General features: G+C 46.7%; 1 protein-coding gene across 1 annotated transcript in view; it reads left to right on the top strand.

Annotated features, from left to right (window-relative positions):
• Positions 1-2,979: 2,979 nt before the first annotated feature.
• nrxn1a (neurexin 1a) overlaps positions 2,980-10,858 on the top strand; it is a 63,791-nt gene continuing 55,912 nt past the window's right edge. Inside the window, 1 exon segment of the mRNA XM_056297740.1 lies at positions 2,980-3,715. Within this exon segment, the coding sequence (XP_056153715.1) occupies positions 2,983-3,715 (733 nt within the window). The 5' untranslated portion in view covers positions 2,980-2,982.

Below are 10,858 nucleotides of genomic sequence, written 5' to 3'. Positions count from 1 at the left end.
AATGAAAGTACTTGGTTCAGGGACGGTTGTAACAAAACCATCCCAGTATCACCAGCCATGTTTTCACCGCACGTGAACTAGCCTGACTGCTAGTTTGACACATTCGTCTATTTTTGGCTTACAAAACAGTGATTCTAATAACACTTGTTGGGATTCTTAGACATTTGATCTCAGGGTCGTATCCAAACAAATACATCTGATAGAAAAGTTAAATTTTTTACCTAAAAAAAAAGTTTGCTGGTAACTTTCTCTGGGAGTTTCAAATGTGGCTCCTTTACTGTAAGAGGACGGCCTAACTGAGCATGTGCAGTGAGGGTAACCCCTCTGCCTTGATTCTGAATCTAGTAATTCAAGGCGTTACAGCTGCCCCTGGTCTCCCCTATCTCCGAACAGTCCTTGTACTTTTATCTCACATACTAATTGTACGCTGGAAGATAGTTAGTATGTACTATGTAGTATGTGATTTCGGACGCAGCCATGTAGTTCTGGTGGTGTTTCAACTTGGCAGTGTTTGAGGAGATCTTTTGTAATTTCCTTCTCTTTTTTTCCCCCCACTCCGCATTCCATCTCACTGGATCGTTGGCTCTTCGACAATTAGTTTTTGTCTGGGAGAAAAGGCCAAAGGCTGTGTAGGTCACTGTCATACACGAGCGTGACCATTTGGACATTCCCGGTTTTCCGCCTCCGGGGATCGCGTTTCCGCTCAGCGCGCGCGCTGTCCAAGGTGCTACTGCTGCTGCCGCTGCAGCAGCGCGCGACCCCGCCCATCCGCTTCCTCGACCACGTGACGGCTCCCTCTGCCGAGTTTGGCGGAGAGCATCAGACTGCACCTTCTCCTCCTCCAGAGGACGAAGAGGGAGAGGGGAAAAAAAGAGAGGGAAGAGAGAGAGAGAGAGAGAGAGAGAGAGAGAGAGAGAGAGAGAGAGAGAGAGAGAGAGAGAGAGAGAGAGAGAGAGAGAGAGAGAGAGCGAGAGCAAGCAGTCAAGCCTCAGACACGAATAGCACCTTGACGCCCGGAGGCACGGCTGTGATAATTCTGCCCCTGGTTCGCCACCGGCTCCGGCTCCCGTGGCTCGGTGGTCCCGATTGCCTCCTCTCACGACTCCAGTTTCCCGTCAGATGGAAAGAAGAAAATCCACGAGTCGCGCACCATTGAGACGGAACCACAGGATGTGTGCGAGGTAGGCTCCCGTTTTTTTCCCCTCTCTTTTCTGTGTGCCTACGCGGCGCGGTGAGATCCGCTGGTTTTGTTTGGCGCCTAGACCAGGCTGTCCAACCTACAGGTTGCGCCGAGAATTTGACGGTTTTATTCACCGATTCGCTAAAGAAAGGAGAAGAAGATTATGAAGAAGAATAAGAAGACTTCACCAATGACCGCGTAAAAGAAATCAGGGTGAACGGTGAGAGCTCGGGCACAGGTGATGCGAGACTGAAACCCGGAGTAGCAGGCTACAGGAATAAAACGGGAGAAGAGGTATGGCCGCAAATCGAGAATCGATATTTGAACCGCGTTCATTCCACCGCGCCTATCAATAACGTGTTCGGGAGCTTTAACCGGGAGGATGGTGGAGTTTAGAGAACGGAGTGGCGGAAAAGGAACCGTGATGTGTTTTGTATGTGGCGTGGCTGCGTGCGTGTGTGCCTTGGGAGCACGGGCGCGGGTGAGTGATTGAGAGGTTTTATTTCCCGGTGGTGAGAGAGAAACCCGTTAGTTCGATAAGCGGGGCGCATTTGAGTCATCCGCCGCATCGCTCTTCGTGCGACCGAGTGAGTCCCATAGTAGTCTATACGATGGCGCCGGCGGCTGTCCGCGGTGAGCTGCAGGAAACTCGGGTCTTGCGTCCTATTCCGAATGATCCTGAGTGAATGTCAGTGGCTTTGAACTTTAAACCTGAGGTCCCGCTTGCGAAAGTCGGGCTACATGAGCGCGGTAAGGTGGCACATGGCGACAGCACCAGGGATCCCGGCGTATAGATCGCTCCTGCGGCATGGCGATGCAAGCTGGGCTGATGGGGGGCTCTGCGCCCGCGGCCATAGCCGCCGTCGTGCGGGCTGTGATGAAATGGACTACTACACATCTTGCGTGTATACTGCGCGAGCCCTGGAAATATCTTACCACTCATTTAAGTCTTAAGCGCGCCCGCCGTTTGTGTAAAAGAAAAAAGAGGAAGTAAAATTCAGTATAGCGAACCGTGCGTGTGTGTGTGTGTACGCGCATGTGTGCGTGACTGACCCTGGTTGATTGTGCTGTCTCTGTTCTCCCTGTAGGTCGCTGGAGAGAATGATGACGCGGCAGTGAGAGGCACACATACGCACCCTCTCTCTCACGCACACACGCACACATGCACACACACACACACATACACGTACACACTTGCCCACACACACATAGTCTTGCCCTACTAAGACGGAGAGGAGGAAGAGAAAATTCCGCTATGACGTTGTCATTTCTCTCCATTACTGGTGTGTGAGCCACACACACGCACCCCCCCCCCCCAATCCACAGGGAGTTGCCTGTATGGGGGATAAGGCCCTATCTGGGGCATAAAGATGGAGCTTGCATCCGATTCGTCACATATCTAACACTCACGCACTTGCACACACAGAAACACACACCTGTAATCTGACACCCCAGATCTGAAGAATGAAAGAGGACTGAAGGGAGGGGAAGACATCGTTTCAGGAAAAGGGAAGACCACACACAAAGACCCCTGGCCTGGGCAGAAGAAGATGCCACAAAGGCCCTAAGAAGATAGGGAGTGTCTATTTGAAACTCCCTATCACAGTTGTAGTTTATAGGAACCCCACTCTGTGAAGAACATTTCTAAGGGTCCTGGAAAGAGAGCAAGGTCTCACCGAGACGAAGACCCTACAGTTATCACCATGAGCTGTAGGCCAGAGGATACGCCGCAGCTCTAGCCCCTGTCTCTTCCTGTGTGAGTGTGTGTGTGTGTGTGTGTGTGTGTGTGTGTGAGCGCGTGCATGAGTGTCATGGCAGTGTGTGCATGGGCAGCGGCCCCCCTGCTCTTCCTGGGGCTATGCCTGTGTAGCGTGGGGGGCCAGGCCCAGGGCGAGGTTCTGGAGTTCGGGGGTGTGTCAGGCCAGTGGGGGCGCTTCCCGGTTTGGAACGCCTGCTGCGAGAGTGTCCTCAGCTTCAGCCTGAGGACTCACAGTCAGGAGGGCCTGCTGCTCTACCTGGATGATGAGGGCTTCTGTGACTTCCTAGAGCTGCTGCTCCTCCATGGGCATCTCCACCTGCGTTTTTCCATCTTCTGTGCCGAGCCTGCCGAGCTGCAGTCAGGCGTGGCAGTGAGTGATGGACGCTGGCACGCCGTGCGCGTCAAGCGGGACTGGCGGAACACCTCGCTAGAGTTGGATGGGCACCTGGAGGGATGGGCGGAGGTGAAAAGCAAGAGGAGAGACATGACGGTGTTCAGCCACACATTCATGGGCGGGGTGTCACCAGAGCTCCACTCCTCCCCGCTGCGACTCACCTCCCCGTCGGTGCGGGAGCACCCCGCCTTTCGTGGCTGGGTCACGGCGGTGAGCATCAATGGCTCACTGGTGACGCTGGACAGCTCGGAAGGCGTCACCGTGACGGCAGGCTGTGGGCCGGACCACCAGTGCCAGAATGGAGGGGTGTGCAGTGTGGTCAACGATCAGGCCGTCTGCGACTGCTCCGACACCGGTTACCAAGGCAACGACTGCAGCGAAGGTAAGGCCCAGAATCAAGTGGACCCTCATAACACACTACCTCATTCTTCACTACATACACACACACACACACACACACACACACACACACACACACACAAACTGGCTCTCAAACCTGAACATGCGCTTGCACATGCACACATACAGGTGCGCACTCACACACAGATTTAGCTTGCTGGACACATATCTCTGAATTTGTACCTTCAATACCAAACACCCTGTGCTTCACTCGAGACACTTACATCTCATCACAGCTTTGCTGGACCGACAGCCTTCACAAACAGTGCAAGACATGCATACCAAATACATTAATATTGATTTCTATGGCTGCCAATGGCTCACAACTCAGTATGTATCCGTAGGGCTCATAGCTAAGCCCCCTCCCATCCAGTGCAGTCAGTTTACAAGAGCTGGAGCAGAAGGCTTGAAAACTGCTGTTCAGACTACAAACCTCTATGAAGCTGAACAGTCTGGAGATTTGAAACAAATACCTGAATCTCGACAAAATTCCTGACTGGGCCAGCAGTGTAAGCCTTGTCGGGCTCTGTTGGTTTTGTGTGGACTAAACAGCGGAGTAGAATAGATCCATTATGAATGGGGTTGTTGGCTCTTGCTGAGAGGCCTTCATTAGAACTATAGCATTCAATGGTTGTTGCATGGCTGACATCTTGACTGCCTGTGTTAATGGATCTGCATTGATTACGGATGGCCTTCACAGGTGCCATGCATAAGGGAGCTGAATTGAAGTGAACGACATGAATTTATTACCTGCCATTAATTCCTACAGCGTGTAGCCTGTTAACCGTGTGTATGCGTGTCTGTGTATGTATGGTTATTTGTGTGCGACACGGGTGTTCATGGCAACCCACTTTGAATACTTTCAATCTGTAGCACTGTGTATGATACAGAGCACTATGTACATAAATGCACAACAAAAATGATCATATGGAGGGGGAGTGTTACCAGGAAAAATACCTGGTACCAGCATAATATAGTAACTCCACAAATTACTGGCCATGATGATGACACTGTCCCAGAATACTGTACAGTCAGACATTCCTTAGTCAACACAAGTGCCAGTATACAGACCACTATAGTGTGTATGGGCTATGCATACTAATGGCCATAATAAAATAATGATGGTTATTAAAACAAATGGATATATGAAACATTTGCCTGATAAAAATTAGCTGTTACGTTTTGGCGCAGACTGTTAACTGTTGTCTGTATTCTCAGATTCACTTAATTACAATCTCGGAGCAAATCTAAATTTTTAATAACACCCTCCTCATTTTCTTTCTTCTATTCTTGACGTCAAAGAGGCTCTTCAGTTTTGCTTTGCCTATTGATTTTTTTTAATGACGCAAAACTCTGGTGATGCATGCATCTGCCAGAACAGTAAAAAGGCCTTGCATCAAGTCCACTGCCCTCTCCCCCTCCTCAACACCTCACCCAGCATCACTGCTGCCATCACACTCCCTCATGCCCTCCCCCGTATCACACCCCCAGCACTTAGCAGCCAGTAGGACGTCTGACTCGGAGACTATGTGCCGTAAGTATGCCCCCTCCCTCAGCCCCCCAACTCCATTGTTCAATACCTCCTTCTCTACAGCTATCCCCTCCATTATAACCTTCCCTCCCACACTCTTTCCCACCACCTACATTGCTGGCTCTCAGCAGCTGCTGGCGGGGTCACTGTCAGGCAGATTTGTCATTTTAGGTCTCCATGTCAGAAAGAGTGGATGTGTTATGCCTGTGTGCTTTTGTGTGTGTGTGTGTGTGTGTGTGTGTGTGTGTGTGCTCAGTTCTGCATATAAATTGCTGGGACCCCTAACATATTGGCAGCTCTCTTGATGTCTTCTGTATTATTTTTCTTAATTTTTCCAAGTTAGACGTGCAGGCTAGCTGGTTTTATGCATAGTACTTGGTATGCTATTAAGGTCTGCGGGTGAGAATGCAGCCCGCTCCCTTCTGAAACCCAGTGATGCGTTGACAGGAATATGTTGTGATCCAGATTCAAATCTAATTGTGTTTGCAGCTAGGTAGAAGTGTATGGCACATTGGGAAAGGACCTCAGCTTGCATACTCAGACTCACACACGCAGACAGAGGTGAGAACACGTTAAAGCCACATGCAAAGGGAAAAGATGCACACGGTTTGACTCGATTATAATAATAATTATTATCATTATTATTATAAACTTTATTTGTATAGCACCTTTCATACAAGCAATGCAGCTCAAAGTGTTTTACAATAAAGAAATGACATTCACCAAATGCTACATATGAAAATAGTCATAAAACGGACATAAAAACAGGTATAGAATGCCATAATTAATGCAAAATAAAATCAAAAATGAAACCCACTTGATAATAATAAAAATAAGATGAAAATAAAGATAAAAATGGAATACATAGAATGCATAAAATCAAGTAAAGTGCAACATTTTAAAAGAAGTGCAGCAGTTCATAAATGTGAAGCAAAGTGCAAGAAAGAATTTCAGGTCTGTATCAGGAAAGTCATAGCTAGTCAAAGGCTAAAGTGAAGAGATAATTTTTTTTTAGCTTTCTTTTAAAAATATTTAGCTAGCTGGCTTCCCTGATATCTATAGGTATTATGTTCCGTAACTTGGGGTGTTATTAATTTTCTCTCGGCTGTTGCTGAGATCCTCCAACAAACCAGCAGCAGATGATCGCAGTGTTGTTGAAGGCAAATAGTTAACAAGGGAGTTAGTAACGTAGCTTGGCCCTAGCCCATTAAGGGCTTTCTATACAAGGAGGAGGACCTTGAAATCAATCCTAAATGTGACAGGAAGCCAGTGGAGAGCAGCTAAAACTGGACTAATGTGCTCTCTCCTCTTGGCCCTGGTTAATAGCTGAGCTGCAGAGTTTTGAATGAGCTGAAGTCTCTCAGTGGCTTTTTTTGGGGAGGCCAGTAAAAAGAAAAAAAAGAAAAGTGTATTACAGTAATGGAGTCGGCTTGAAATAAGGGATTACGTTTTCATCATCTTTTTTTATTTGTAAATAGTCGTACTTTAGCTATATTTCTAAGGTGGAAAATGTTTTCATCACCTTGTTAATGTGGGACTTGAAGCTTAGCTCTGAATCTAAGGGTGTCCGGGTGGCGTGGCGGTCTATTCCGTTGCCTACCAACACAGGGATCGGCAGTTCGAATCCCCGTGTTGCCTCTGGCTTTGTCAGGCATCCCCTACAGACACAATTGGCCATTTCTGCGGGTGGGAAACTGGATGTGGGTATGTGTCCTGGTCGCTGCACTAGCGCCTCCTCTGGTTGGTCGGGGTGCCTGTTTGGGTGGGAAGGGGAACTGGAGGCAATAGCGTGATCCTCCCATGCACTATGTCCCCCTGGCGAAACTCCTCACTGTCAGATGAAAAGAAGTGGCTGGCGACTCCACATGTATCGGAGGAGGCATGTGGTAGTCTACAGCCCTCCCCATCTCAGCAGAGGGGGTGGAGCAGTGACTGCGATGGCTCGGAAGAGTGGGGTAATTGGCCAGATACAATTGGGATGAAAAAGGGTAAAAATTCCGAAAAAAAAGATCTGAATCTAAGAGCTAAGCCTTAATCCAGGGAGTTAGTTTTCCCAACAGCATCTCTTTTTCATTTCAGGGCTGACTAGTAGGATTTAAGTTTTGTCCTCATTTAACTTTAAGAGATTATCGCTCATCCATTTATTTATTGCCAAAAGGCAAGTAGTAATGGAGTTTATAGCTGCAGCATCATTTGGTTCAGCAGAGATGTACAGCTGCGTGTCATCTGCATAACTATGGAAACATACACTGTGTGCTCTCTAATGATGTCACCAAATGGCAGCATGCATAGTGAGAATAATAATGGGCCGAGGCAGCTCCCTTGTGCAACCCCAAAACGGATGTCATGTTTCTCAGACACATGTTCTCCAAGACTGATGTAAAACTTTCTCCCTTTGGTGTATGTTCTGAATCAGTTTAACACACAGCCAGAAAAACCAACCAATGTTGTAAGACAATTGATTATATCATGGTCAATCCTATCAAACGCTGTGCTTAGGTCTAAGAGGAGAAGAATTGAAACCTTATTTTCATCAAAGTTTAGTCTGAGGTCTCTGAGTAAGTGCAGTTTTTCTGCTGTGGTATGTTCTAAAGCCTGACTGAAATTCTTCCAGGATATTGTTTTCTTTAAGAAAGGAGTTTATTTGCACTGAAACTATCTTTTCAAGTATCTCGCTAATGAATGGATGGCTGGATATCATCCTATAGCTGGTCAGTGCATTACCCTCTAGGTTGGGTTTCTTTAGTAAGCTGCTTTGAAGGCATCTGGGAAGATGCCTGTTTGAAGAGATATATTTATAATCTTCAAGACTTGACTTGAAACAACTTTAGAACACCCGCTTAAAAAAATGCTGTAGGTACAGGATCAATACATGGGGTGGAGGAGTTACAAAATCAATTGGAATTTGTAATTGCTTCCTTTGCTAGATCCCGTTTCCTCTCGTCTGTCTTTACGGCATATGATTCTGCAAGTTGCTACTGTAGGTTTGCTTTAGGTGTTTTTAATGTTTGCTTGTATATTATTTGAAACACTGTTTTACTGCTATCTTGGCCAGGGCTCCCTCGAAAAAGAGATCTTGTAATCTCAGTGGGACTCACCTGGTTAAATAAAGGTTTACATTTTTTTTTTTAGCAAAGCTCAGTTAATGTAATACAGGTGAATTTTACCATGGCTGCATTTTTCTTACAGGATTTGCTGAGGTCCTGTGTGTTTACATCAGCAGCAATAATGGCTCTAATCGAACTTACTTTGTTATTGAAGAGCAGTGCAAGTTCTTCACATTTTGATGCAGAGAACTGTGGCGAGGTGGGGGCAGTGTTGAGTAGCTGAATAGTGTAGAGTGATATTCTAGTTTCCAGAGTTCTCTGTAAGGATCTTGGAAAAGCAATCCTTTCTTGCCAGACATATTGCTTTGTTATTGGCGGTGATGGCTTCCTTGTCTATAGTACAGTTAACTGTGAGCCTAGTTTTCCTCCATTTTCTTTCAGCTGCCTGACAGATTCTCTTGATCTCATTAACACTATTTATTGTGTAACCATGGGGAGATTCTTTGAGTCAACCGCTTTTTAACCTTTAGTGGAGCGGCAGTATTTCAAGCAGATGAGAAGTTATTGCTTTTCAACCATGTTAGTTTAAAGACCAGTCATAACTGTGTGGCTCATAAGACCTTGTAATATTAGAGAACTTTGCTCCGGCCTTGCCATCTAAGAATCTCTTTTGAACCAAAAATTCCCTTTTAGCCTTTGTTAAGATTAGGTTGGCAGGGGCGTTCGGGTGGCATGGCGGTCTATTCCGTTGCCTACCAACGCAGGGATCTTCGGTTCGAATCCCCGTGTTACCTCCAGCTTGGTCGAGCGTCCCTACAGACACAATTGGCCATCTGCAGGTGGGAAGCCAGATGTGGGTATGTGTCCTGGGCGCTGCACTAGTGCCTCCTCTGGTCGGTCAGGGCACCTGTTCAGGGGGGAGGGGGAACTGGGGGAATAGCGTGATCCTCCCACATGTTATGTCCCCCTGGTGAAACTCCTCACTGTCAGGTGAAAAGAAGCGGCTGGCGACTCCACATGTATCGGAGGAGACATATGGTAGTCTGCAGCCCTCCCCGGATCGGCAGAGGGGGTGGAGCAGCAACTGGGTTGGCTCGGAAGAGTGGGGTAATTGACCAAGTACAATTGGGGAGAAAAAAAAAGAGATTATATTGGCTTCAAAAAACACACAGTGCTGGTCAGAAATAGGTAACTGGGATACTGAAACATTCTTATTATATATAACCCTGTTGTTATTACTAATTGTAGAATGTTACCATGCTGATGAGTGGCTTCATTTACATGTTGGGTAAGTTCAAAGCTGTCCAGTAAATTCACAAGCTTTTATTCATATTAATAATATGTTATTAATATGAATATTCAGGTCTCCATTCAGGATTAATCTATTGTGTCCAGTGATACCGAGTGAGAGCAGCTCTGAGAATTCCTGCAGAAATAGTGATGAATATTTTGGTGGCCGTTATAATGTAATGATGAGCACTGATAATTCTGCTTTGAGCTCATGAGCAAGATATTCAAATGATGTACTGTGTGTAATGACATAATGAGATGCTAACAAGGTCCATGCAAGAAGGAGAGGCACATGCACACACATACAGAGGCCTAGTTAGTGGTCTTTGGCACCGTCATTAGCAGCTCTGAGGCTGTGGTCTGCAGCAGCAGTGCAGGTGTACAGACTAAAAGGCAGGAAGACATTGGCCACCTGCATTTGGATTGGTTCTTTGTGGGATGGTAAGAGGCTTCTCGTCCCATTTAGGGCGCTGCTCTCTTTTCCCCCGAGTTTGACTCTCATTTGTATGGGTGTCGCTGCCATACGGTGACAAATATTAAAATGGAGAACAAGTGCCTACAACCATTTTATCCCCACAGCTCGAGCTGCGCTTGCAGCTGTGTTAGCATCTTAAAATGGTTCCAGTTGGGAGAAACTGTTTAGCTCGGCCAACAGGTGGTATTTGAGTTAAGCAGCACCAGCAGTTTTTAGGAGCCGAGCCAACTAGTTCACAGCTCAGATCTACATCAAATGAAAATACTGCTTTGGACTGGGCTTAATCTGCTTCTGTTAAACAGCTCCCTTAAGTGCAATAGGTTGTTTTTGGGGTCTCATTCGGCTGTGATTGTATCAAGGGAAAACAGCCGCTCTTTGTACTGCAGCTCGGTGTATTGCTGCGTCTGGCATTGCTGCCAACAAATGGTGTTTTGTGGAAAATAGTTGGAGGCCTGAGTGTAAAGGTAGTGCCATGGACAAAAAGTAATTTAGTGTGCCATACTGACTAATTTAAAGTTGCACTGAGGTGATGTGGATGAGAAAATGTAAAGATACATATCAGGAGTCATGTGCTGGATGGCAAAAAAAGAGGCAAACGAAAGTGACCTGACTCTCACTTTGACTAAAAGGACCAGGAAATAGGTGGCTGGAAAATAAAATGAACAAGTTTGGTGACATGTTTATCAGCATAATTTGTGCAACATATGCTGTAAGCACCATCAAGGGCTGGTGAGAAATGGTGACTGTACATGATGGTAGTGTGACCCTGCTGGTTTCGTCATA

Source organism: Lampris incognitus, chromosome 17, assembly GCF_029633865.1.
Source record: "Lampris incognitus isolate fLamInc1 chromosome 17, fLamInc1.hap2, whole genome shotgun sequence".
In the NCBI taxonomy this organism is placed as follows: domain Eukaryota; kingdom Metazoa; phylum Chordata; class Actinopteri; order Lampriformes; family Lampridae; genus Lampris; species Lampris incognitus.
Note: the sequence above shows the minus strand (reverse complement) of the source record. Positions and strands in the feature narration are given on the sequence as shown.